This window comes from Callithrix jacchus, chromosome 1 (assembly GCF_049354715.1).
Source record: "Callithrix jacchus isolate 240 chromosome 1, calJac240_pri, whole genome shotgun sequence".
Classification (NCBI taxonomy): domain Eukaryota; kingdom Metazoa; phylum Chordata; class Mammalia; order Primates; family Cebidae; genus Callithrix; species Callithrix jacchus.
In genome coordinates, this window is record NC_133502.1 from 181,462,616 (window position 1) to 181,490,206 (window position 27,591).

The following is a 27,591-nucleotide window of genomic DNA, read 5'->3' on the forward strand; positions in this document are numbered from 1 at the left end:
CCGCGCGCGGCTGCGTCATCAGCGCGCGCTGCGGCCCAGCCCCGCAGACTCCTCCGCGCCCGGCCAGGGTCCTGGAGCCTCGGACGCGCGCGTCGCCCCCGCCCCGACCTCCCCGGCAGAGGCACTCGGCGGCTCGGGCAAGTTCTTTCCCCAACCCCGGCCTCGCTTTCCCCATTTGAGCATCTTAGCGGGGACACCCTCAAGCGGATTCCAGCTGGGCCTCCTTGGATTTGAGACCCCCGACGAAACCCAAGAGGGGCAAGTCGGCCCCCCCCGAGGTGGCGGGAGGCGGACCCTGCTTCTGGTTCTGTTAGCACTCCCCGGTCCCACCCCCGCCCCGCTCCCTGTGCCTCAGTTTCCTCATCTTTAATAGACGCAGGAATAGATGTTGGGGAGGCTGCTTGAAGAGAGAGGGGCGTCTATGGGACAGGCCAGAGGTTCGAAGATCGGGTGGAAATCCTCAGCTCAACTTCTAGCGTCCAGGCCCGGGAGACCCCTCCTCCCGCTCCCGGGCTCAGGCCAGGCGGCCACGTGACCCAATTGCTATGGTACCGGCAGTAACAATCAGGCCCGCGGCCCCGCCCCTTCTTGCCGGACCTCCCCACCCATCCCGCCTCCCAAGCCCTGGGGTGGGCCTCCCCCACCCTCCGGGTCCCCGACACTCCCGGAGCCACTCCAGTTTCAGGGTGCTCCGTGAACCGAAGAGCGCTCTAGGACAAGCAAGGGTAAACAGGGACGAAGGTGGGTAGGCCCACTCGGACCCCACCCCTGCCTCTGGGTCAGAAACTGGAAGCTGGAGTGGAGGATAGAAGGATGGAGGGGTCCGGGGGATGGAGGGGCCTGCACAGCTATCTTTGGGACGCGAGGGGGAGGTTCGAGCTGGAGACTTTCCGAGTTGTGTGAATTCCCAGTGGTACGGGGTTGCCTGGTATTTTATTGGTCGTAGCACTGAATTGGGAGTTCTAGCTCTGGTCTGTTGCCATTAATAGTAGGAGCTACGGTTTGTTGAACTCTTAACTTTGTGCTCGCGGCAAAACTCTGTTGTCTCTGTACCTTAGAGAGAGGGAAAATGGCACAGTCAATGCAGGCAGCCCAGATGCAAGTCCTGGCGCCATTTCTTACTGTGTAAGCTTGGTAAACTCTTCACTTGCTTGTGCCTCACTTTCCTCCCCTGTGAGGCGGGGGCTGCTGAAGGATTTCAGGAGCTGATGTATTGGAGAGTAGCTGGCATGCAGTAAGCATACAGTATATGGGGCTACTGTTAGTAGTAGTATCTCGTTTAATCGTTCCGACAACCTTCATTCCCATTTCACAGGTGAGAAATTGGAGGATTAGAACGGTGAGGACTGGTTGGCTGGGTAACTTTGGGTAAGTCATGTTCCCTTTCTGGGCTTCTTCCCTCATCAGTTGTTGATACGACCTTAGAATCAGAAGGTCCCTTGAAGAAGAGGCTAATCCAAACTGTCTCATTTGACAGATGGATAAACTGAGGCCCAGAAAAGGGAGAAATCTTGGCTAGGGCCACTGTTAAATTGGGCAGAGCCAGGGCATGAACTCAGCATCCAGGCTCCAGCTAAAGCCCTTTTCTACCAGCCACCAGCCCAGAGACGTGCCCTCCCAACATAAAAGCCAGCACTGTCGCCTCTTCCCCTCCAAACTCCTTCCTCATAGTGTGCACAGTTTGGTAGGCTTGTCAAAGCCAACTGTAAAGATAGCTGGGGAAGAAAAGGAAGCTGCCTCCCCCTCAACAAGGAATACAACAACCACACCTGCCATTTGCACTGGAGAGGTTTGGTTTGCTTCCTGGACATTTCTGAAACGACTTGCCTTTCTCCTCATTTATTTTAAGCCCTAGGCGCTTTTCATACCATGATTTAATCTTCTTTAGCAGCCTGGAAAAATACAAATCAATTAAAGCCTAAAACCTGCGGGTAATCATCTTTTTCCTCCCTTCTCCTCCAGATTGAAAAGTACCCTCTGCCTTTTATCCACACTAATTTGGCTGCAGTGGCTCTCATTCAAGGGCCTATCACTTTGGATAGCTTATTACAGCTCTTCTCATGACATTCCTGGTGTGCATGTCACAAGTTACTAGGATCAAGAACGGAGTCCGTTTTGCTCTCAGAGGCTCTTGGGGCCACCAGCCAAGGTAGTGCTGTATCCCTGGAGAACTTGACAGCTCCAGGAAGCCCCAAGAGGGTGGCAGGGAGCTGGGCCTGCAAAGGGCAGACCCTTGAATGTTTAGTCATGTTTGTTTTGGGTCAAGGAAGAGGGAGAGTCTAGTGGTAATGGAAGTGGGGCCTAGGGCTAGGGGTCTAGCCAGTGGATGAACCCTAGCGAAGTCAGGCCGCTCTTCAGGGCTTTCGCAGTCCCTATCCTCACTGCCACAGTCAGTCTGATGTCTGGTGTGTTTGTCTCTAAGTACTACCAAGGGAAGGGGAGGAGGAAGGAGGGAGGGAGGAGGAAGGGAGGGATCCAAGTTAAGAGCCCAGACTTTATAAAGCCAGGCGGAGCCAAGCAAGAAGTCCTGACTTGCCCATTCCTTATCTGGCCTCACATTCTGATCTATCCTCTGAGGATAACCATGATACCTCGATCCAGGGTTGCAGTGAGGACTCAAGCTAACTCATGTCCTAGAGCCCCATCAGGTGACCCCCCGCTCTTCTCAGGAGGACTGGAGTGAGCCACCCTTCTTTAGCCCAGGATCTAAGCACAGCTCCAGCTCTCCCGGCATGATACCCACCCTCTTCCTGCAACTGCCTCTCCTGCAGATGGTGGCCCTTCGTTCTCAAGGTTCCCACCTGCTTCCCTGCTCTATTTCCTTCATATCTAAAATGCTGTTCATTTCACTCTTCTGCATGGTCTGCCTTCCCCTGTGAAAGATGAGTTCCTCCAGGGCAGGGAATCTTGTTGGCTAGCTCAGCACCTGAATAGCACCTGGCACACAGTATGAATGCACAAGGGAACGAATGCATGCATGACATGCTTTTCACCGCCTTGGCTTAGAAGCCTTCTGCCGTTCTTTCAAATGCTTCTCCTGACACTGGGTCCCTCAGCCTGACCCTGTCCACTGCCCTCTTCTGCACCTGCTTACAACAGTCCCACATCCCTACCCCCCAACCTCTAGCCCAGGGTCCCACCCCCACTGCACACCTGCTCCACCTCTCCACTTGGACTTTCTGAAGTCCAAGTTCAAACTTCCCCTACTCCAGGAGGTCAAGTTCTCAGCAGTTCCTGCTTCGTTTGAGGTCCACACCATCTTGTGGTGTCCCCTGCTACTGCACACATCCATGCTTCAGCCACAGTAGCGTTGATGATCCTGATGATGGCACTGCCACATTCCAGGCTCCATGGTCTATGCCATACACCTCTGGTCTCATGTCAGCTCCCACAAGGCTGGGAGGCTGCTGCACACTGAAGCTTAGGGAGGTTGGGCAGCTTGCCCAAGGTCAGCAAGAAGGGGTGGAGGCAGGATTTGAATCCAGGCCTTTGTAACTCCAGGCCTTCTCAACCACAATGAGCCACAGCTCTGAGCATGATGGTTTCCCACCTCTTCTCCTGGAATTCCACTTATGTGCCATCTCTCACTTTTCTGGAGCTTCAACTTTGAGTCATTTGTAAACCCTGGGCCAGAATTAGGGCAAGGCAAGTGATGCACCCTCAGCACAAAACTTAAGGGAATGTCAACAATTCAGTCATCGAGGTGGATGTTTTAATGCAATATTTTTAAAAAGTCAAAAATAGTGCCTAAAATCCATTTAGAATAACATGTCAAAAATTTAAGTAACGGCAGGCTCAGTATTACTGATTTTTCCTTTCGCTTCAGGCTTCAATATGGCAAAGTACAACAATCTTTTCTTTAAAAATTGTGATGTTGCCATGTTTATAATCCCAGCACATTGGGAGGCTGAGGTGGGAGGATCGCTTGAGCCCAGGAGTTCAAGACCAGCCTGAGCAACATAGGGAGACCCCATCTCTACGAAGAGAAAGAAAGGAAGAAAGTAGTCAGGCATGGTGGCATGTACCTGAGGATGTGGCATGTCCCAACTACTTAGGAGGCTGAGGCAGGAGGATCTCTTGAGCCCAGGGAGGTCAAGGTTACAGTGAGTTGTGATCATACCACCACATTCCAGCCTGCATGAAAGAGCAAGACCCTTCTTTAAAAAGCATTTTTGGCACCAGTCGAGGTGGCTCACAAGTGTAATCCCAGCACTTTGGGAGGCTGAGGTGCACAAATCACCTGAGGTTGGGAGTTTGAGCCCAGCCTGACCAACATGGAGAAACCCTGTCTCTACTAAAAATACAAAACTAGCTGGGCATGGTGGTGCATGCCTGTAATCCCAGCTACTCGGGAGGCTGAGGCAGAATTGCTTGAACTCAGGAGGCAGAGGTTGCAGTGAGCTGAGATTGTACCATTGCACTCCAGCCTGGGCTACAAGAGTGAAACTCCATTTCAAAAAGAAAAGAAACATTTTTGGCACTGGGACACTGGGTACAGTGACTCATCCCTATCATTCCAACACTTTGGGAGGCTGAGAAAGGTGGATCACTTGAGGCCAAGAGTTCAAGACCATCCTGGCTGACATGGTGAAATTTCATCTCTACTAAAAATACAAAAAATAGCCAGGTGTAGTGGTACATGCCTGTAATCCCAACTACTCCGGATAATTTTTTTTTGTGAGATGGGGTCTCACTGTTTCACCCAGGCTGGAGTGCAGTAGTGTGATCATGGCTCATTGTAGCCTTGACCTCCTGGGTTCAAGCAATCCTCCTGCATCAGCCTCCCGAAGTGCTGGGATTACAGGCATGAACCACTGTGCCTGGCCTATTTTTATCTTGATTGCTGAGTTTTTTGGCGGCTCCTTAAGTTTTGCACCGAGGCAAGTACCTCCCTCGCCTCACCCTAGTTGGGCCCGGGTGAGCCAGACACCATGGGAGGCACAACAGGGAACCTCTGCCAAGGATATGGCAGGTGTGACTAAACCACGGGCCCTCCACCTCATTCCCCAGCCTCGGCTCTCTTTTCCATGGGAGGTTGAGCTGGAAAGAGGCCCCTTCCCTGCCTGCCCTGGCCCTGGCCCAGGCCCACCCCAGGGGAGCTGCAGCTGTCCCTGTGTCTGTTGACAGTCACAGTGCTGTGGCTGTGCTGCAGAAGTGTGCTCTCTTGTCTTTCCAAGGCTGTTGTCTGTCTAAGGCAGCCTTGCTGGCTTTTGTCTCCAGGGACACTCCATGGCTAGGCTCTATCTTGCTAAAGGGCCTCTTCCCTAGCCTTTTCCAAGTTCTCTGATTTACCACACCCATCATCTCACCGAGGCCATCTCCTGGTCTGTTCTTGTGTTTCCTTTCATTCCTCTGATGCCATCTCCTCTTGCATCAACTGGGGATGCTCCGCCTACTCCCTGCCATGCCCCAGCTCCAGACCTGCTCTGGACGCAGCAGAAGGAAATACTCCCAGCCCCATCTCGTTCTCATTCCTCTCTACCTGGGACCTGCTTGGAAGCTTGGAATGTGCCTTCTCTGCCCCATGCATGCTAAATGTTCTGGCCCCTTCCACCTGCAACATCTCCCTTGGGCCGGACCTGACCTCAGCACAGCCTCCTCTGACCCCTGCTCATGTGCGGATATGTTTGAGCCTGGACTTTGTACTGGAGGCAGTGGAGGGGCAGCACTGAGGATGCTGGTTAGATGTAAGGAAGCCTAGGACCCAGGGTGTCTTGGGCACAACTTGCTGTGACACCTGGGCAAAATCTTTCCCTCTGAGCCTCACTTTCCTCCAGAAGCTCAAGGGAATTAGCCTTCTGAGTTCCTTCCAGCTCTAACATGATAGAAATCTGTGGTCTGGAGCCCTTTGCATGCACTCAGCAAAATTGTGATGTCATGGAGCACAGACCTGCAGACTCTTCTGCTCACAGGAGGATTGTAGACACTCTGAGGACCACCCAAATCAAAGCAGGGACAGTCTGCGAGGTGCCAAGAGACAGCCCCTCCCCACAGCCTTCAGGTTACTGATCATGGCATTCCAGCAATTAACAGGGGCAGGGAACAATCTGCTAGCCACCAGCCTTGCCCCGAGAATGTGCAAACCTGACATCAAGGCTCCTGCCCCCAGCACAGAGCAGGCAGACTCACATCTCCTCAAACTAGACAGTCGAGTATATCGATTCTTCTCCCCGCTTAATTCATTGGAAGGATTTCCCAGACTTTCCTACCAATTGCAGAGCAGCAGATGCTTTAAAATAATTGGATTCAAACTGATAATCTCCTGGTTTTATATCCTGTGGCATAACCCTTGATCCCAGGTTTTGCTGACACCACAGCGAGGGACTGGAGACTGTGTGTGTGTGCGCGTGTGCGTGTGCATGTGTGTGTGCACACATGCGTGTGTGTAGCCACATCTGGAGAAACTGAGGACCAGAGAAACACTGTCCACAGCTGAGGGAAGAAGTCACATTTCATGGCAAAGAATGTGTCCATAGAGGGTAAATTTCAAGGTCAGGCTCAGCTGTGTCGTGGACAGTCTGGGGGGTCTGGACAAGGGTATAGCCTCCCAGGGCCTCGCTTTCTTCTTTGGGGAGGCGCTCACAAGGAGCTCCAGTGAGAGGGGCCGTGGGTATCCCTCTCACCCGACGGTCCTTCTCTCCAGAGCTGGCTCCCAGCGTCTGGTCCCAGAACCTCATCCCTATCCTCTTTCTCCCAGTAGATTCTTCTTCTCCTGTAAATGACCATCGAGGAAGACAATGAATGAAGTGAAAGAATCCCTTCGCGGCATCGAGCAGAAATACAAGCTCTTCCAGCAGCAGCAGTTCACCTTCATTGCTGCGCTGGAGCACTGCAGGGAGAATGCCCACGACAAGATCCGGCCCATCTCCAGCATCGGACAGGTGGTGCTCCCGCCCCCCGCCCCGGGTGAGGGGCAGCAAGCCCAGTCCCCTCTCATGAAAGGTGAACCCACTGGGGCCCAGGGAGGGGAAGCACATTGTGCCAGAATCAGACCCAGAACCTAAATGGTGGAATGAGTCCTTCCTTGGTTTCTCCGCCAAATATGTAAGTGAATAACACAGCAGTTAAAGAGGCAGGTGCAAGACTCAGCCGGCCAGGGCTTAAGTCCTAGCTCTACCACGTGCCACAGCTCGGGCTGGTGACTTCACCTTTCTATGTCCTCATCTGTGACACGGGTTCAGTGGTCACCCATCGAAAACTGGGGATTTATTGGTGACCAGAAGGATCTTGTCCCTCCCGTCAGGTTCCACTGGCGGGTGAGGAGTTGCAGCATGCCAAACACACTGCCAGGTGCTTTCTCAGATGCTCTTGTTTAACTTGCATCTCTTCCAGGGTTAGCTGCTGTCCAGGTTTACTCTGCATGACTTGGAGGCCTCGAGACCAAATGAGCCTTCCGGGAAGTTAGGGTCTGGAGCTGCAGTGCAGTTAGGAAAACACGGGCAGCCCCCTTGCAGCTCGGAGGGAGTCAGCTTGTGGAAGGGTAACTGCCCCACAATGGGTGGGAACAGGCGCTGGGCTCAGAACTGCAGAGGAGAAACAGGCTCAGGAGGGACAAGCAACCCTCGCTGGCAGCATCCTTTACAAACTTACCTAATTTTTGTAAAATGTTCCCTCGATTTTTTAAATTAAAAAAATGTTAAATGTAGAGGTCAGATGCAGTGGTTCATGCCTGTAATCCCAGCACTTTTGGGAGACTGAGGTGGGTGGATCACTTGAGGCCAGAATTTTGAGACTAGCCTGCCCAATGTGGTGAAACTCTGTCTCTACCAAAAATCCAAAAAGTAGCCAGGTGTGGTGGCATACACCTGTAGTCCCAGTGACTCAGGAGGCTGAGGCAGGAGAATCACTTGAACCCTGGCGGCAGAGGCTGCAGTGAGCCAAGATTGCACCACTGCACTCCAGCCTGGGTGACAGAGCAAGACCCTGTCTCAAAAAAAACCGTTAAATGTACAGAAAAGGAACACCCATATAACCCTCACCCAGATTTACCAACTTGTGACATTTAGCCAATTTAGCCATATTTGCCCGTGCATGCAGCTCCTGAGCTGTTAGAAAATAAACTGCTTATTCTGTAAACCTGGACTCAGAGGGGAAAAGGAAAGAAAAAGAAATTGCCTAGGTCATTTTTAGTCCATCCTCCAGAAGCTTCATAAATCACCGAGTGTCCCTTCCCAGAATGTACATCAGTGCTGCGTGACCCCCACTTCTATGCATAAGGGTGGCCTTCTTGCCTTAGGTTTCACCGAAGGCTCTTGGTAAACAATGGCCTTGTGTTCTGAGTTCCCTCTTACCCCTACCCTGCCCTCCCAGAACCAGAGGTGTGCAAAGGTTCCCTGCACACCCCCTACTGCTCTGCTGTAGTTACACCTAGGGGCAGGTTCCTCATCCTCAACCCCCATAGGTGCCCTTGTGGGTGTGTGTCAAAAGCCTCTCCCCCTTACAAAGCTGCTGTGTGCCTGGCAATCCTTGGGAAAGAACCACTTCAGATTGTTTGGGGAAACATCCTTAGCAACAAAAAGGCAGAGGGTTACAACAGGAAAACCCTGACTTCGATGTAGACCTTTGTGGGTATGGGAGGAGGTGATACCTGCATTTGTCATCAGATTGTGGAGAGTTGAACCCTCTGACTGTGAAATGGGTCTGTTAATCTGGCCTGGACCAGAGCCAGTTCCTCTCTAGCACAAGATCAGACCTCCCGCTCTGGCACAACCTCGGATGCAGTCACTAGGTAACCCAGTAAGCTCCTGGCCTGTTCCTCCTTCCTCTACCTGTGAATACAGCATGGCTGAAGCCCAAAGGATTCCAGTTCTGCTGCTTCCTCCTCAGTGTGGGTGGCCTGCCCCAGCATTTCTCACAATGAACCCTCTAAGTGGGATGGCAGGCACTGTGGCATGAAGAGTCCGGGAGCAGCCCTCTTTTGCTTTAGGTGGCGGTTGATCGGGGGCGTGGGGACAGGTGAGGGCAGAGCATGGAGCCACTGAGCTGGGGACAACATCCAACTAAGCCACTTCCACTGGGGCTCTGGGCGGGTTATTTCACCTCTCCAAACCCCACTGCTCATGTCATGGTACTCATCTGTAAAATGAGAATTTAAAAGGTACCTACTCAGTGTGTAGGGTTTATATGAAGACAAGCGAAAACAGGCCTGAAAGCATTTTTCATGGTGCCTGGGACACTTAATTTTATATCCATCCATCCATCCATCCATCCATTAGTTTAATTAATTTTTTTGAGATGGCGTCTTGATCTGTTGCCTAGGCTGGAGTGCAGTGGCACAATCTCAACTCACTGCAACCTCTGCCTTCGGGGTTCAGGTGGTTTTCCTGCCACAGCCTCCTGAGTAGCTGGATTACAGGCATGTGCCACCATGCCTGGCTAATTTTTTTTTCCTAGTAGAGATGGGGTTTCACCATGTTGGCTAGGCTGGTCTTGAACTCCTGACCTCAAGTGATCTCCTTCCACCTCAGCCTTGCAAAGTGATAGGATTACAGGTGTGAGACACTGTGCCCAGCCGATCCATTAATTTTATATCCATCCATCCATCCATCCATCCATCCATCCATCATCTATAGAGAGAGATACCACCATTAGGGAGTGGTCTGTACCTTAAAATGCTTAAGTGTTACTTGCATCTCCCCCATGAATCATGGAGGGTGGGAGGGAGTAGTATGGGTGCCCCTGGATGTTTGCACCGTCAGCCAGCCAGGACCCAGGTTGGCGTGTCCCCAGCTTATGTGGCGGTGGCCTTTGCAGGTGCAGAGCTACATGGAGCACCACTGCAACAACTCCACGGACCGGCGGGTTCTGCTCATGTTCCTGGACATCTGTTCAGAGCTGAGTAAGCTCTGCCAGCACTTTGAGGCCGTGCACTCTGGCACCCCAGTCACCAACAACCTCCTCGAGAAATGCAAAACCCTCATGAGCCAAAGCAATGACTTAAGCAGCCTCAGAGCAAAGTAAGTCCCTGTGGTGCTGCCCCCGAAGCCCCGTTTGTGCCTGTGGGAGGCCCCTGTGCTGCATCCGTCCTGTTGCCTGGACCGTGCGGCTCCTGTTAGACCACCCTGGGCAGCAAATCCCAGGCTCCCTTTATTTACTGGATTGGCGTGGATTCCACACAGCCTTTTCTTTACAACCATTATAGACATGGCAGGACACCAAGCATCTCACGGGAGTTAGCACCAGGCAGGTGGAGAAGTGGGTGTAGAGCCTAGAGCAGTTGCTCTGGAAGCCCACAGAGATCCTCACTGATGTGCAAAGAAGTGGACCCAGAGCTCCCTCCCGGGGCAGCAGCACTGCCACTGCGGGCTTCTCACCGTGATAGCCCGGGAGCCCGGGAGCCCAGGAGCCCACAGCACAGTGGGCTGGAGCCTGGGGAAGCTCTGTAGATACCAGGGTGAGAAGAGCCAGAGGGACAAGCCAACCAGTTCCTCACCCCTAAGCCAGGTTCCTACGGACCATGGGGAGTGCTTTGCACCTCCTATCTTTCACACCAGAATTACCTGGGGCTTGTGGCCCGCCAGGCCTGCTCTGCCAGAATCTCTGGAGACAGCCTGAGCATGCTGTGTGTCTAGTTCTAAAGCCTCCCTCCCCAGGTGACTCTGCTGTGCCAGAGGTCTGGCAGCTGCAGTCCCGGGAGCATGGGCTCACCCAGCCCCCTGCCATCCTGCAGATACCCTCATGACGTGGTGAACCACCTCAGCTGTGACGAGGCTCGGAACCACTATGGAGGTGTGGTCAGCCTCATCCCCATCGTCCTGGACTTAATGAAAGAATGGATCGCCCACTCCGAGAAGTTGCCCCGCAAGGTGCTGCAGCACGTGAGTGAGCCCCAGCCGTGCCAGGAGAGTACCAGGGGAGCCGCTCGTCCTGCCCAGGCCACAGGCACCCAGCTCGGGGCCACTAAACTCAAGTGTAGACCGCTCACAAAAGGCAGCCTCAAACCCAGGGGGGAAGACAAAGGACATTCAAAACCGCCCTGGAGGCCTCCTGGTGGGAAACTGTAACTCAGCCAGGGTGCCCCGTCACTCCATCAGTGGAGAGCTTTGCTATTTAATTTGGATGTTACTGGTTGGTCCTTTTTCATTGGCACCCATCGTTCCTGTCACTTACTAACCCCAAAGGGAATCAGCCTTTACTGAGACCCCCCCATCCCCGGCTTTAACTTCTAACGTTTCCACTTCTACGCATCAGGCTCTGTGCTGATGAAGAGGAAACCCACTTACAGGAGCTGCCCAAACAGGGTGGCGTGGTAGAGGGTCCCAGGAAGGCACTGAACTGTCACCTAGTCCTCTGTGAGCCATACCCGGCTCCAGTGCCAGGCCTGTTCCTGCTGCAGGCTGCAGCTTTGCAGCGAGCCATTTAGCTGGAGACCATTGCTCCTTGCCCCACCACCAGCCCCAACTGTAGTCAAGGCACACACTGTCTGCGAGTCAGGGATGTGCCCCTCCAGGATGGAGACAGGGTGGGCATGTGGAACTCAGTGTGTTTATTTTTATTTTTTGAGATAGAGTCTTGCTGTCTCTCTCAGGCTGGAGTGCTGTGGCACCATTTCGGCTCACTGCAACCTCCACCTCCCGGGTTCAAGTGATTCTCCTGCCTCAGCATCCTGAGTAGCTGGAATTACAGGCACCTGCCACCCGTCCTGGCTAATTTTTTTTTTTTTTAGTAGAGATGGGGCTTCACCATGTTGGCCAGGCTGGTCTTGAACTCCTGACCTCAACTGATCTGCCCAACCCGGCCTCCCAAAGTGCTGGGATTACAGGTGTGAGCCACTGTTGCCAGCCAGATCTCAGTGTATTTAGTTCTCCAGACCACAGCCAAAGGGGAATGCACTCACCTTTCCTTCTCGCTTACTTGGGAGAGGGAGACCATGACAGAAGCCAGAATTCTGACTTTGTGGCTCCTGAGCAAGGGCATCGTCAAACCCCAAACACTGTGAAATGTGTCCCTGGCTTCTGAGCTTGCCCAAAGTAATATCTGACTATTGGTTTTTCCCTTCACAGGGGACGACTTAGCTTCTGTATTGTTGCTTCCTCAGGGGGAGACAGTCGAGAATAAAAAGTGTTCTACCACCTCTCTGCCTGGCTTGGTTTCCTGGGATTTATCCCTGAAAAAAAACCCGCGTGTCTCCTGGGCAGTAGCCACAGAGGCAAAACCGCCGCAGACAGCAGAGGGCCACCCTAGGCAAGGGAGCATGCCTGTCTCTAGTCAGCTTCTAAGAGGTTCATGCCCAAGCTCCAGAGGGCCAGTATTCAGATCTTCTGCCAAGGGTGGGAAGTCTAGGATAAGAAAGAGACCCTGTCAGATAAAACCTGAATTTTCCAGAGAAATTAAAAACTGCCACCTGCCAGTTTTAGTCTCAAAATTGTTGCTTCAACCATTAAAATGGGCAGAGCAGGCTGGGCATGGTGGCTCACACCTGTAATCCCAGCACTTTGGAAGGCTGAGGTAGCTGAATCACTTGAGGCCAGGAGTTCGAGACCAGCCTGGCCAACATGGTGAAATCCTGTCTCTACTAAAAATACCAAAAAATTAACCAGGTGTGGTGGCAGGTGCCTGTAATCCCAGCTACTTGAGAGGCTGAGGCAGGAGAATCACTTGAACCTGGGAGGCAGAGGTTGCAGTGAGCCAAGACCGCACCACTGCAGTCCGGCCTGGACAAGAGTGAGACTCTGTCTCAAATAAATAAATAAATAAATAATAAAATGAGCAGAGCAATGCCAATTTCCAGACACAGCCAGGCAGAGGCAAGCAACTGAAAGCCACATTGCAAATGACTCATCCCTGGTCCTTACATGGAAGTCCCAGGCCAAGAGATCATAAACCAAATTGTGTAAAGGCAGTTTCCGGCCTTCTTCCAAAGCCTTGAAGGGCATGGAGCAAGGGGTGCTGGGAGCTGCACTGTCACCTCAGTGCACTCACATTATCACCACCAGCCAGGCTCAGGAGAGTGAGCTCTGGAGCACTGACGTGTCAGTGGGGTGCCACCAAAAGGACTCCGTGGCACCCAACATGCCAGGCATAGCACAGCAGCACAACCCCGCAGACCACCTGGCTCTGGGGTTTCTCTGTAGACAGGATTTAAGTCACCCCCTCCCACACTATGCCACTAAGCCACTCTCTGAGGAAGAGCATGGATTTGTGGCCGTGTACCAGATAATTCACCAGAATAAAAGGGTCTTCTTAGAGACAAAAGCCCAAATCCACTATTTGTCAGGCCCCTCCCTCCTCAAGTTACTGAAGATAGCCAAATCAGACCCTAAGGCTTTCTGTCTCTGGACTAGTCCCCTGCTTGACCTATAAGCCTGCCAAGGCCACTGTAAGTCACTCCATGTCCACACAGCAGAGTAGTGCAAAACGATAAATTTTTATTTGTTCACAGTTAAACACAAGCAACTGCCTTGACATTTGAGAACATTCTAAGGACAGCAAACCCTTTTGATTCCAATTCCCGTTCACTAAGATTGTACCATTTCATCTTGCAGTTCATATTCATGGCATCCGATGTGGATTGTTGACATGCTTTTAAGATTGAGGCGGGAAAGCTTAGACCTTTTGACAAGAGCTGACTTTCAATTTAACTAAAAGCAGTCCGTTAAAAAAAAATCAGTTTCTTTTCACTGATGGGACCCCTTTAAATTGCAAGTTTGCCACACATGGTTCATCCATGATTGAGTTATAAAACTAGATTATGTCTTAGCAAAATCTGTTCCTCCGTAATATATTTGTGGTCCATAGAAGTCGTCTGAAAAGTGATTATTGATGCTTCCTAGTGCAAAATGCATGGCTGCCTCTTTCATAAGCCCAAGTATTTGCTACACAGAGCAGCTCCTGTCCAAACACTGGGAGAGGTGGGGAAAGGGAGGGAAGGGTTGGTCTGGGGGTTCTCAAGACTCTCAGGGTCTCCCCTGAAAGGTCCATGCTAATGGTTAAATCAGCCTACTTATCCCAGAGAATGGATAATGTGGCACGGGGAAGCGGGGCGGAAGCTCCTCTGCCTTCATTAACTCGTTTCATGACCAAAAGCCATGGGCACAGGTGCTCGGCTCTTCCAGGCAGGCTCCCCCTGTAGCTGTAGCCGCTCTTCCCTCAGGCGAGCAGGTATGGACTGCAGGATGGCATGGAAGAGACAGGAACATAACCCCTGGGCACATCGAAGAGTCCCAGACAGGGAAACAAGCCACATGGGACAAGGGTCACAGCAGCAGCCTAGGGGCCAGTCCTCGACCTAAACTTGTTCTTTTACCTACAGACAAAAGCTTAATCAAGTGCAATCAATTACTTTGCAGCAATCTGGGGGGCATGTGTCACAGAACTCTGGATGTAAACAGATACACAAACATCTTCGGACTGGATACATTTTTCCAACACTCATCGCAGGTCTGTTTTAAAGCCTGTACCCTGGAGAGTGAAGATGCAGCAGACATGGTGTGCTGATTTGGTCACTGCACACAAGGCAGCTTTCTTCTCCAAGTGGGGCAGAGCCCCCTGGGGGGACCGTGCTCCAAGAATATCTGTAGGGGGCAGGCAGCACTCCATCTCACCAAGGTCCTGGCCAGGCCTTCACTCTGCCCAAACCCTCCTCCAGCCTGTACAGGCTTCCCCCCCGCCTCAGTGCTTTCAGTGAGAAAAAGTGAGTATTGTTACTCAGTACTTTCGTTTGCTCTTCAGTTCTTTCTTTCTTCAAGTGGTATGCTCTACTATTTGGTAGAAATTCACATTGGCTCATCACAGCACACTTCAGTTCTGCTGGCTACACGAAACATACCCAGTTTTCTATTCTTAACAGTGAGTCTGAGCCTCTGTGGTCTCAGACATCCTTTCATCCCCACAACCACTTTATATCCTCCTCTAAACAAGTGCTAGAGTTTTATCTTTCTCAACAAATATACCAGAAACTACACGTGCTGTTGTAAAGGGGACGGTCCAAGTCTGGGGTTTCACTCCCTGTTGTCCTGCTTTTGCCCAGTAATGTGCGGCCTGGTGTGTGAATTCTTCTAATTGTCAGTGGCTTCCAGGACCCGTTCCTGGGTTTAACAGCTCACCTTCTCAAACAGTTTGGACTGTTTCCCCCAACCACGTCACATAAACTTTGGCTCACAAAGTAGCTCACCTCTCGCCTCTTCACTCATCAAGCTTAGTAAGAAAATTCTGCAGCTTATTCCCAAAGGTTGGGCAGTTTTCTCTCCTGAAAACCACTGTGGGCAAACCTAGGGAGGTCACTGTCTGTCCACCTGCCTTAGGAATGCTGGGCCGGTACTCATCTCCAAGGGCATTTTTAACAACCTCTCCACCTAAGAAATGACCTTGACCTTCCTACCTTTGGGTTTCTTCCAATCCCATAAAAACAATTTTTATAGACTTTATGGCAGAGCCTTGTCAATGGCTTTTTGCAAATCCATAGAAGTTCTATCAGACGCAGATCTGTGTGCTTATTCACCTGCAGGGACTTGGGAGCTCATTTGCTCCTCGTCTTCTTATCCCCCTCCCCGCTAAAACTGTAGTGCTCCTTTTAAAATGAATCCCATGCTGCATAGCAGCAGACTCCAGGCTCCTCAGGGCCTGTGCTGACTCTGGTTAGTGTCAGGTGGGGAACCGAGTAGGTTATGCATATTGGCCGAACAGCTGAGACAGGTATCCTCGCCCATAGTGATTTCTGGACAGAGACCATCCAATCCCAGTATTTATGAATACCAAGCTGCTTAATTGGTTTCAAGGCAGACTCTGCCCTTAATGCTAACTGTACTAATGCCTTTGCCCAGGACTGAACTGCCTCTCGAGAGTCCTACTATCACCTTTTCATCCTTAAAACTAATCACTGCAGCATGATCAAGTGACCTGTTGACCCTTGGCAGGTTTATCACTTCCAAAACCAAACCAAACCTAACTACTGACTCTGGGGTTTTTTGCAACATAGAAGCCTACATTTTTAGGTTGGGCACTTTCAACCTAAGTCCAGGTCTCAATCCCCCAACCGTAGTTGAGTAAACCCACAGCCTCCTAGAACTCAAAGGCACCTGAGTTGCAGCGCCTTTGTTATAAAGCTGAGTAAAGGGACACCCAGGCCAGATGAATGAAGCTCCATCCATGGGGCTTCCAGCCTAGGCCTCTCACCACTTGACCAAGCTGCCTCCATCCACTTCTAAAATGTTTTTTCTTTTTCACGTGAGCCTCTTTTCCTTTGCCAATTAAGGAAAAGGCTTTAAGTGCCTGCTGTCTTGTTCCGTGGCACAGACCTCTTGGGCATGAAGAGGGGAAAGCACTTGTTTCAGGATTCACCCATGGGACTTCCTTCCCTTTCTAAATTTGTTCACATTTTCCTTTTCTAAAGCTGAACCAGGAAACTAGACTGTACTGGATTTTAAGCTTTCCTTTGGACAAAGCTGAATTAAATGTGTGGTATCACTAATACTCCACATCTGACATTCAGTGGTAACTGCCAGCCTGTGCTAGGCTGGGTAGGGACCTAGGGACCACACCCTGCCACAGGCTGGGAATCAGTCACACCCAGAAATCCTGCCCCAAACAGGTTTCTGCTGGTATAGCGAGGGTGACACGGAATCTCTGTCTAGTTCCCTCTAGTTAGGGATGCTGGAATATTTATTACCATGCTTTAAAAAAACAAAAACAAAAAAACTTTCATTCTCTCATGCTGGAAGCCTCCATGTGCACTAAGATTTCGTACCGTGAGAGGTTTTTTTTTTACCTCTTTGACTCAATCCTTCTCTTCTTTTTACTGTAAGAACAGAAACAGGAAAGCCAAGTTCTCTGGCTCCTTCTTACCAACTTTCCCCTGCCTCGGCCGGACACCAGGCAACAATTCTTAGGCTTCCAGCATTTATTTCAGGAGCATTTGTTGAGTTTGGTTCTTTGCCACTGCCGCTTTTCTGACTAATGTCCTCTCTCGTGAGCATATGGGGCAGCCTAGTGCCAGCATTCTCTGGACTCCGCTTAAATTGCTCTGCCATTACTAAAATGGAGAGTGTGATGACTCAGCTCCCTGGAGAGTCAGCCCCTAAAATTGGAATTGGTATGAAAAAGCTGCCCCCCTTCTGGTGGCCTAGAACCTGCTACAGCGAGGCAGCCGTCACGGCCTGAGAAATCATGGTTACATATACTTTGCAGAAACTCGTTTGGCCCTTCAGAGCCTTTCTGCTGCAGTCTCACAAATAAGCTGACATGAACAAGAGGCGTGTGCACACCAAGGAAGGCCAGCAGACAGGCGGCTTTAACAGAAGGCCCAGCAAGCTGAGACCAGCCTGCAGGTGCAGTTCCTCATGCTCAAGTGCTTCTCGGGTAACCTCTCCCAGTGACTCCTCCTTGCCTCCTACGAGAACAGGTTTTATGACCTACACATCAGCCAATAGTACCAGCATTCAAGCAAACACCAAATAAATAAGAGGTAGTAGGGGAAGAAGGGACAAGAGCTTTCCCAAAGGGTGTATGGGTTCTACAGTGCCAGCTCTAGATTTCGGAAACAACAGGCTTCTGTTCACACACAACCTTCTAGGAAGCTTATCAGAACTGCCAAAAGAATGTAATCATGAAGAAACCACTGTTTTTCTAGATCTGCTGCTTTAGATGCTGAACTTCAGAATCAAAAAGCAGTGGGAAAGTCTCTTGTAAAAGCTTTCATGTGAAGACAGCCAGCTTTGCAGGCTACATCCTCCTGGAAAAGACAAAACTGGACTTACCTGCAATGCAACAAACTACCTAGTCTCACTGAGAGCCAACCCAGTTATCTGAGCTTCAGAAAAGCAGAACGTGGTGTGTTAGACTCAAAAATTAAATTTGGCCTCATATTGCACAGGTTCAAAGGACGCAATCATTTGGGGCAGGAAGGAAGAAAATAAAGCTACTGAGGAACACCAACTGGCCCTTGGATTAGAACACACTGCGAGGTAAATGAGAAGAGGAGGTTAGGGGCGGGTGGAGGGGAAGGTCAAGAGGCATTTCGATGCCAGATCCAAAAACCGTTCTGCATTCAGTCAGCTGTCCAAAGGACCTCCGTCCCATTTCCACACATGAACTTGCACTCAGACCCTGGAAAGAGGAAAGCTTTGAAACGTGCATTCACACCTCCTGTTCTGTGCCAACGATATGCAAGTTAACACTGATTGACCATCATCCTTAGCTGTGTTCATGATGAGTCTCATTGTAGTCCATGATATGTAGCTGTCCAACACTGTCCGGGTTCGGGGGAGATGGGTGCGGGCCATCTAGGTTCAGGGAAGTCTTGGCTTCCACACCCAAGTCTTTGCCCAGTTCTGGCTTTATGCTCTCGGAAAGGCTACTGATGACCACGCCGTCCTCATCACATTGGCTCTCACTCTTATTACGAAATAACTCTCGGGCCTTCATACCCAGGAAGCTTTTTGAACTGGGAAGTGAGCCCACAGTGGTGGGGATGCTGGCAGAGGATTCTCCCATAGTTGTCTCCCACCGACTGCTGAAAGGGCCTGCCCTCTGGTTTGGGGGTTTCTCCGGGGTAGAAAGCTCACTGCTGCTGCTGCTGCCTCCACCTCCTCTGCTTCCACTACTGCCCCGAGTGCTGCTGGGCCTGGGGGTCTTGGTCTCACCGTTGTGGCCAGATGCCTCTTCATTGTGCCCTACTATGGAATCTGAGCAGCCATCATTACAACAGTCAAGCCTGTAAGAAAGCCAGGGAGGAAAAAAGGAGCTGGTGAGTAGAACGTTCACATTCGGAATACGTGGAATTGCACTGACGCTCACACTGATGACGAACTCTGCCAGCCCACTCTCTGTTTCATAATACTGGACTCAAGCAGGAGAGCTCATCAAGAGAAACCTGTCACAACTAGGGATACTAGGTGGCAATCTTAAATGTGAACACTTCCTGTGGCCATATGGAGGGACTCAAGGTCAGGAAAAGGAATACGGAGAGATCACTGGGCGTTTTGAGGAAAGGAACATCAGAGTGGTATCTCTGAAATGCAGTGAGCTGAGTGCTGCAGCCCTGTGTAATCAGCTGTAACTGCTTCCCACACCATGTAACACAGTCCTCGTGCTGGTATTGGCAGCTTAACCTGAAGGTCTTTCATCAGTTCTTTGCTCCTACCTTTCTTCTGCTGCTTCAGCTGCTTCTGCTTTTTCTTCTTCAAGTTTTTTCGGGAGGCCATCTTTCTCCAGCCTGCCATATAAATCTAAGATCTCCAATTCAAACACCTGGGTTATCCGTTTCTGAGCCTCATACCTGCTCTCTGCGGCCTGCAGCTGTCCTCTGAAAGATACAGACCAGCCAGAATATAGGAAGTTCCACTTAACAAAAAACACAAAAACCTTTCCTGATGAAAGTTACCTTGCCTGGAGTTTGACATCCTCTAAATATTTCTTCTGTTCCAAAAGAAGGTGGTCTTTCTTGGCCAGGTGAGATTCCAGTTCCAGAATCCGTTTTTGGGAGGTATCAAGCCTCTGAGTCTGCTGGATAACTTGGCTTCTGTTTTTTTCTAGCTCTTTCCGATAGGCAGCTTTCATCATTTCCACTTCCTTAAAAAAAAAAAAAAAAAAAAAAGACTAGAATTCATACTTATAAAAAATAAACATGCTGTATCCATTTTGAAAAGACAATGTAAGGACTGAGAAGGCCCTTTAGTATACTGATAGTAGAAATATAAACTAGTACAACTTTCTGGAAAGTAAGCTGGTAGTATTATCCTAGTAACCCTTTCTTGAAATCTATCCCCAAGGAAATCATGTAACATAAATAAGAATTTTGCACAAAAAATAATCACAGCATATTTATAACAGCAAAAACCTAGAAACACCATCATTTAAGTCTAATGTCAGGGGAACAGTTAAGTAAATTAAAATATATCCTATATTTCTAAGTCTTAAAAAATGATATGGTATCAGTAAAAAGATTAAAAAGCAGACTATAAGACTGTGTGAACAGTACAATCAACTATGCAAACATATACAAAACACCAAGTGAAAATATGCCAATATTCAGTTATCCTTTCAGTCTGGAGGTACCGCAGGCCACTTGCTTTCTCTTCTACTTTTCTCCCCTCCTGACAGTAGCGCAGGAAAGGCTACAGGATGGAACACCAAGGGAGCAGATATGCTCAAGCAAAGCAGCCTTTGCAGACTGGGTGCCCTGATGAGGTTTGCTGATCCTGCTATGGCAGATGGCCTCCTGCCGACAGACTAGACTGGCTTGAAACCCAGAGCAAATATACACTAATGCTCAGAAAGAAGGCAGAAAGGGTATTTTTCTAACAAGCCTGTGTAACATTTGTGTGTGTGTATGTGTGTGTTTACTGTGGTAAAATGTATGTAACATAAAATTGACCATATATATGTTTTCTGAAAAAGATAATAAGCCATAAACAGCAAGGAGATGAGCTTCATGAAGGTGCCCCTGCCTTGATGCTGTCTGGTAAGCCCAATTCTTCCTTGTTATAGAATGCTCAGAACTGGCTCTCAGTGTGGCTGTTCCAGCTGCGCTAAATGGCTCCAGACTTCAGCACAAGGCAGGTGAATGCATCTATCTGGCCTCTGTCATAAACAATAGGACTTCCTTTAGAGATAATAATGCAAGGCTTCGAGCCAGGAACATCTGCCAGGAACATCTGTGTACTCTCTCTAATCCTTACCAACTCCTACCAACCATTCCCACCTGATTCCCCACCACTCACTCTTCTTCCTCCTCTGGATGCAACAAGAGCAACCCCAGCTCCAGGTTCAGGGGCAAATCCTGACTGGGTCAAGGCATTAACTAGGCTAGGTTAGGGATGGGCACAGGACAGGCCTGGCCAACAGGGGAGATGAGAAGTATGGTGGAAGTGTCTGGGAAAGTTGTTTTTTTTTTAAGACAGAGTCTCGCTCTGTCACCTGATTGCACCCAGGATGGAGTGCAGTGGCACGATCTCAGCTCACTGCAACTTCTGCCTCCTGAATTCAAGTGATTCTCCTACCTCAGCCTCCCAAGTAGCTGGGACTACAGGCATGTGCCACCACGTCCAGCTAAATGTATTTTAGTAGAGACAGGGTTTCCCCATGTTGGCCAGAATGGTCCTGATCTTCTGACCTCATGATTTGCCTGCCTCGGCCTCCCAAAGTGCTGGGATTACAGGCATAAGCCACCATGCCTGGCCTGGGAAAGGTTTTCTTGCTGAGAAAGAAATGGGAAGAGATGCTCTCCTCCTCTGTGGGACATCATGTCTGCCAATGGCACACACCTGGCAACCATAAGTGCAGGTAGCTGGAGGACAAGGCCTACAGGATAAGCGAGGCAGTGCAAAAGAGTGGAAAGAGCCTGGCTCCTTGACGCTGCCTCTGAATGCCAGCTTGACCAACCTGGAACTCACCTGCCTCAGGACCTCTTGTCAAGTAATCAATAAAATTCTTCACTCTTAGGCTGGCTTAGTGTTTTTTGTTTTTGTTGTTTTTTTGGAGATGAAGCCCTTTTTTTTTTTTTTTTTTTGAGACAGAGTCTTACTCTGTCACCCAGGCTGGAGTGCAGCAGTGCAATCTCGGCTCACTACAACCTCCGCCTCCCAGGTTCAAGCAATTCTCTGCCTCAGGCTTCCGAGTAGCTGGGATTACAGGCTCCCACCACCATGCCTGGCCAATTTTTATATTTTTAGGAGAGATGGGGTTTCACCATATTGGCCAGGCTGGTCTTGAACTCCTGACCTTGTGATCCACCTGCCTTAGCCTCCCAAAGTGCTGGGATTACAGGCATGAGCCATCAGGCCTGGCCGGTCTAGAACTTCTGAGCTCAAGCAATCCTCCTATTTCAGCCTCCCAAGTAGTTGGCACTATAGGTGTGTGCCACCGGGCCCAGCCCTAGTTTGGTTTTTGTTGTCTACAACTGAAGGCATCCTGACTATCACAACTCAGCTGCATCACCCCTGTTCTATGAACTGGGAAACAGGGCCCCAAGGAGAGGTGGCTACTCAAGGTCCCAAAGAGCACAAGCCATCTAGGCTTCTCTCAGGAGATGACACGGGCGTGTCTCAGCAGCGTTATCTTGTGCCTTGGATCTGTTTTTCCCCCTTTCTGTTCCCAAAGCCATTACACCTCAAAAATAAGTGACGGCTGCTTTCTAGAGAAAGTCCCACATCTAACATCCTTCTAAAAAAGGGCGTCTGTATCTCTGAGCTGAGAGGAGCCAAGAAATAAAGAGCAATTCTATTTGGAAAATTACTATCTCTAGTTCTAAGACTCCTCTCTATATCCGGCTAAAAAAAGACTCTTTACAAAGCACATGCCCAAGAAACCTAAAAAGAAGGCCCTTGTGTGATGGAGAAGTTAGTGACAGGAAGCATCTGAGCAGCTACTATTACAATTCTATTCCCAACTCATTCACTAACATGACCTGAGGCTATTTATAAAGTGAGTTAAAACTTCTGCCTCCACACCACTGGTGAGGCACTAATTAACATAAGATCATCCCAGTGCTGGCCTTGTTGCCAGGACTGAACTACCATCGGCAGAAATCCAACATTAAAAGGAAAAAAAAACTGGTATGTATACCAAGCTATACCCATCGTCCTGAGAGGTAGGGTTAAGCACAATAGGTTCCCCAGCCTTTTATCCTCTCCCTCTTTTAAAGGGGGCATAGGGAAGAGAAAGGAAACACTTCACACCTACTCTGTACCAATTACTATTAAGTGCTTTCCGCTTAACTTCAAAGCAACCCAGGAAGGAGAAACAAGCTCACATGGTGGCTGGAAAGTGCTTGTAGAGCTGGACCAGGGAGCAGTGGGACTGCCACTCTGTCTTTTAGGAAACAAGTCATAAAGCCATTCTATATGACATGCCGGAGACTTACTGTCTGGGTCTGAAAAGCTTTCCCCACTAAGGTCTGGCTCCCCCAGCCCTGGCATACCTTTGTGGTATCTGAGTGCTTGTTCTGCAGTTGTTCCAAATATAGCTCGTTGACCTCCCCAAGAACCAACAGCTGTCTGTTCAAGAACTCCATCTGCTGCTGGACCGACTCGCTGTTTGAGAGCTAACCAAAAACATAAGCAAAGTGAAAAATCCGACGACATAAGACTAGCACGTGGGCATTAAACAGGGAACCAACTAGGAGCACAATATTTCAATGTTAAGGCAAAATGACCAAGTCCCAGGGTTTTACAGTCCATGACAGGTGGAGAGCTTGGCACCCAAGGACAACAAAAATAGACAGCAATGCACTTCAGAACTGTGCTCTGCAACGGGGAAGCAGCACAAATGCGGTCCATCAAAACTGACCACCCGGCCGGGCGCGGTGGCTCACGCCTGTAATCCCAGCACTTTCGGAGGCCGAGGTGGTGGGTGGATCACGAGGTCAAGAGATCGAGACCATTCTGGTCAACATGGTGAAACCCCATCTCTACTAAAAATACAAAAAAAATTAGCTGGGCATGGTGGCGCGTGCCTGTAATCCCAGCCACTCAGGAGGCTGAGCCAGGAGAATTGCCTGAACCCAGGAGGCGGAGGTTGCGGTTAGCTGAGATCGCGCCATTGCACTCCAGCCTGGGTAACAAGAGCGAAACTCCGTCTCAAAAAAAAACATTGACCACCCACAGAACACCTGGAGCAGTTGGACAGGTATATGACCAAAGTCCAGTGGGATAAACCCTAGGGAAAACTCACTGTTCTTGAGTAAATGATGTCAAAAGTGCAATGATTCCCAAAGAAGGAGGACTCACATTCAAAAGCCCGAACAAACTTTTTACACTGATGTAAACGAGGTATGAAGAAAGAGTCCCACGGGATACACACAGACCAGGATTTGGATACTTCTTTGCTGCATGGGCTGCCTGGGCACTGTAGGATATTTGGCAGCATCCTGGCTCCTACCCACTAGATGCCAGTAGCACCAAAAACATCAACCTAAAATGTCTCCAGACATTGCCAAATGTCAGGGAATATGAAGCCATGACACAGAAAGTCAAGTCACAGGTTTCTTCCTCCTGTCTGAAGGAAACAGTGTTGGAACAGACTCAGGTCTGCCTCACTTCTTACCTTTTGAGACACCTGGCTGAGCAGCAGCTCAGTGTGACACACCTTGTTGTTGGCCTTCTTCAATTCTAGCCGCAGCTCTGCGATCATGTTCCTGCAGTCCTCCAGCTTGGTCTACCCAAAGAGACGTGGACATGAAGTTTCAGGAGCACTGACAGGCCAGATCACAAGCCTACCTGGCCACCAGCCCACAGAGAACTGGGAATGCCTAGCTCATTGACTCTACTATTCTTGGGCCCTCAGGATTTGACATCTTAGTTTAAAAAAGTAAGTTATGGCTGATTTCTGAGTGCCTCACTGTTTAACAAAAGAAACAAAGAGACCTTAGATCCTCAGTTCCCAAACTGTGCACCAAAGAGCCCTGAGGCTACACAGCAAACTCACAGGGATGCTGCAGAAAGATTTTAAATTTTCGAGGGAGACACAGCGCCATCTGTTGGACACCCTGTGAATTACTAACTGGCTGGAGATGATGCTGCGTGTCTGTGGATGAAGCTGGGCTTTTTTGGTTGCAGCGATACAAGGTACCACAAGGAAAACCAATGTGAAACAGGAAATGAGGGTGTCACTGTTCACTCTGATTTCAAGGTCTGAGACACCATGCAGTGCCCAATAGGTGCAGTTATTTTTTTTTAAATTTATATCTATTATCTTCAAACAGCTACTAAGTTCTTAGGACATTAATACACACTAAGTTATTCAGATCTAGTTAATGAGCAGAACTGTTTCCTTCTGGCTGCAGAAGTGTTTCTTTTTGGCTGTAGAAAAAAAATTACTGAGACACTAAGGGAGCTATTAAATGAACCAAGAAAGTTGGGGAACCTCTGCCCTAAGAAAGATTCACCTGCCATGAAGAATCTCTGCCATGATTTCAGAGAGAAGAGCATTCAGCTTAGTGAAGCTGAACAAGTCCAGGACATCCAAGGAAACCCGCTGCCTCCCTCTCTACTGCTATCCAGCATTCTCGCGGTTGACTCTGCCTGGTGGTGGTTTATACCTGTAATTCCTGGCTCTGGTTATAGAATTCCTCTCGGTCATGCTGCAGCTGTCGGATCTGGCTGTGGAGCTTGGTTACCATAGTGTCACGCTGCTCCTGAAGCTGACTGTATCTAGCTTGTTCTTTCTGCAGGCTAACTTTCCACATCTGGATGTCTTTCTCTTGTAACTTCAACTGATCTTTCTAGCAGAGACCAGAAATGTCATCATTTTAGCTGTCTTCCAACACAGGCAATTTAATACACACTGCAAACATTTCATCTGAACAGTCAAGCTACCCTGACAATGTAAAACTACAGACCCAAACTCAGAGCTCACTACTGTCTTACTTGGCTTTAGGTCAAGGTTTTCCAAATTTAGCATTAAGCAAATGGATCTTAGTTGCTTAAAGAAATCTTCTCAGGGATCAAATTGCTTCCAACACTTTCAAAAGTCTGACTGCCAACAATGGAGTAAAATCTCTCATACATGGTACTAAGTTCACTAGATGATGAGCATTTACTGAATGCTTGCAGTGTGCTGGGCACTGAGCAAGTGCTTACCGACATCATTTCTTTAAACCATCACAACTTAAAGAGTAGGTGCTGCTATTATCACTTCCATCTTATAGCATGGCTAACAGAGGCTTCAAGAGGCTGTTACTTTTCTAAGGTAACACTGCTAGAGCCGAGATTCAAACTCCAGGTCTGACTGGCTTCACACCCACTGTACAATACACACTTCCATTCTGTACCATGAAATAGCTTTACAAGAGTTAGTTTTATGGAAAAATAAAATCATCTTCTGATCCTTCATCATCATGGCCGATTACACACAAACATACACACAAAAAATCACTTGTCCCCGTGATTTCTGAGAATTCTGAGGGAATTCTGAGACGTAACCATTCATGTCTTAACCTCAAGTGACCTGCCTGAAGGATTGGGAAGGACTGGGAACTCTGACCTCCTCAGCTTTACAAGCTATCATGCTGACCCAAAATAAAACAAGAAGTGAGCTCCACCTGCCCCTCCCCAGTCCTCACCATGGCAGCATTATGTTCCTCCAGAGCTGCTGCTTTGATCACCTTGCGGAGGAGCCGCCTGTTCCGCAGGGCATGCTGCTGCCTCTTAAAACGCTCATAGAGTAACTGGTTGTGCAGTAAAAGCAACTGGTCTCGGAGGGTGCGGATCTCATCTGAAGGAGGAGAGCCTGATTTAAAGCAGAGGGAGGGTGGCACAAATGCCTTTTACAGATTGTTCAATCAAGCCCCTTCCCATGTGTTGTTAGCTTAACAAACACAATTCTTTAAAACAAATTACCACTCTCTTGGCAAACGATCACTTGGCTCCCAGTAACAGGAGGGGGAAGATATGGACTATGTGTCTCCCTTGTGAAAGAATGCAAAGGGTTGTATCACGTGGGATGACTCTTTGAGAGCTTGCTTTCTTTTCCCCACAAATCGAGATCACACATTTCAGATGCCCTTTCTACTTCTCAAGGCCCTTCCTTCACTGGTGCCTTGTCCCCCAGGAAGACTCAGCTGCACCGCCCACCCCACGTGGGTCTTTTCTAGGGAAGCATGGCATGAAGTCTGTACTGTGTGTACTTCTTCTCTCAAGTGCATGCTACTTGCCACTTTTCAAAAATAAGAAATGCTGACTTTGCAACACTGAAGATCTTTTAGCAGGCAGATAGCCTGGCTGGAGCAACAGCCAAGGGGAGATGTGTTTCCCAGAGGGCACCTCCTTCAAGGACAGAAAGGGCAACAAGCAAGTAGGAACCATGTGGAGTATACAACTTTACCTCCAAAGTGGGTCCAGTCGACAGACTTGCTGGGTAAAGGCAACCTAGGAAGAAAGTTTTTGAGTAACAAAGTTACCGGTCATACCAAGAAAAGAACTTATTTGGACTTTTACTTGCAGCAAGGTTAGATTACTTCCTTGTGGTCAGAATTCGCAATGGCATAAGAATGTTTCAAGCTCCAGGTCCACAGAGAATTACAGAAGCCTACAGTAGATGCAATGGGAGGTGGCCCCACTGCCTACGACCTGGTCTCCAGAGTGGAGAGGGCCTCAGCCTGACCTCCACTGCACACACCACGGCCTCTGTTTCTGAGGCCAGCTCTCCAGAGAAACTGAGTAGTCAAACACACTGAGAGCCATTTTCAACCCTGTCCATTTAAATATACAGGGAGTACACTCTGTTGTAAAGCTACTGCCATTCAAATTTAAGGAAAAAGTAAGTAATTTACCTGAGCCTATCACACCAAATCTCATTTTAAAAAGAGAGTTTAAATATTATTACCCCTGCCAATTGCCACCATAGCATAGTATATAAGAAGAAAAATAAAAATATTCCCTAAGCACCTGTAAAATAGCTAATAAAATAAGGATGGGAAACAGTTTCTCAGCTAGATTCCTATGAAAACTTATGTGCCTCTGGGGGTTTGAAGGGGATGTCAGGCCACCTGAACTTGCACAAAATGGTGGTGATTTTATCCTCCACCTAAATGAACTATGATGCCAAAACAGAAAATGAGAATGATAATCTGCAGCTAGAGAGGGAAACACTGTGACAAATACTCCTATATTCTCTGAAATTCCACAACCTCATTTTTACCTACAGCTTGCAGAGGGC

At 49.3% G+C, this 27,591-nt stretch overlaps 2 protein-coding genes across 50 annotated transcripts in view; one reads left to right on the top strand and one right to left on the bottom strand.

Moving 5' to 3' along the window:
• The first annotated feature begins 43 nt into the window (after window positions 1-43).
• SPACA9 (sperm acrosome associated 9) lies at window positions 44-12,073 on the top strand. Of its 28 annotated transcripts, none has more exons than XM_078330711.1 (7): window positions 44-741; window positions 1,316-1,368; window positions 1,963-2,149; window positions 6,701-6,881; window positions 9,754-9,956; window positions 10,670-10,817; window positions 12,003-12,073. In XM_078330711.1, the coding sequence occupies exons 4-7, from the start codon at window positions 6,738-6,740 to the stop codon at window positions 12,012-12,014; spliced, it is 507 nt and encodes a 168-aa protein (XP_078186837.1). In that variant the 5' UTR covers window positions 44-741; window positions 1,316-1,368; window positions 1,963-2,149; window positions 6,701-6,737; the 3' UTR covers window positions 12,015-12,073. The 28 variants fall into 28 exon arrangements, with proteins under 28 accessions (XP_078186837.1, XP_078186845.1, XP_009002870.1 ...); XM_078330719.1 differs by having other exon boundaries at window positions 44-137; window positions 6,698-6,881; XM_009004622.5 differs by lacking the exon at window positions 1,963-2,149 and having other exon boundaries at window positions 6,698-6,881.
• A 1,274-nt stretch (window positions 12,074-13,347) lies between these two features.
• The window catches only part of TSC1 (TSC complex subunit 1), a 53,316-nt gene continuing 39,072 nt past the window's right edge, over window positions 13,348-27,591 (bottom strand). For all 22 annotated transcript variants that reach the window (XM_017977061.5, XM_035261487.3, XM_017977067.5 and 19 more), the window contains 8 exons: window positions 26,758-26,801; window positions 25,997-26,163; window positions 24,974-25,156; window positions 23,980-24,090; window positions 22,856-22,978; window positions 19,319-19,506; window positions 19,079-19,240; window positions 13,348-18,649 (listed from right to left, as the gene is read on the bottom strand). In XM_017977061.5, the coding sequence (XP_017832550.1) occupies window positions 18,130-18,649; window positions 19,079-19,240; window positions 19,319-19,506; window positions 22,856-22,978; window positions 23,980-24,090; window positions 24,974-25,156; window positions 25,997-26,163; window positions 26,758-26,801 (1,498 nt within the window). In that variant the 3' untranslated portion in view covers window positions 13,348-18,129. The remainder of the gene's footprint in view (window positions 18,650-19,078; window positions 19,241-19,318; window positions 19,507-22,855; window positions 22,979-23,979; window positions 24,091-24,973; window positions 25,157-25,996; window positions 26,164-26,757; window positions 26,802-27,591) is intronic.

What these genes read in the sequence shown, in the direction of transcription:
- SPACA9 (XM_078330670.1), top strand. Translation starts at nt 6,738, where the DNA reads ATGAATGAAGTGAAAGAATCCCTTCGCGGCATCGAGCAGAAATACAAG. An exon ending in CCATCTCCAGCATCGGACAG is followed by an intron (nt 6,882 to 9,753) that starts GTGGTGCTCCCG and finishes TGGCCTTTGCAG; the next exon opens with GTGCAGAGCTACATGGAGCA. An exon ending in TTAAGCAGCCTCAGAGCAAA is followed by an intron (nt 9,957 to 10,669) that starts GTAAGTCCCTGT and finishes GCCATCCTGCAG; the next exon opens with ATACCCTCATGACGTGGTGA.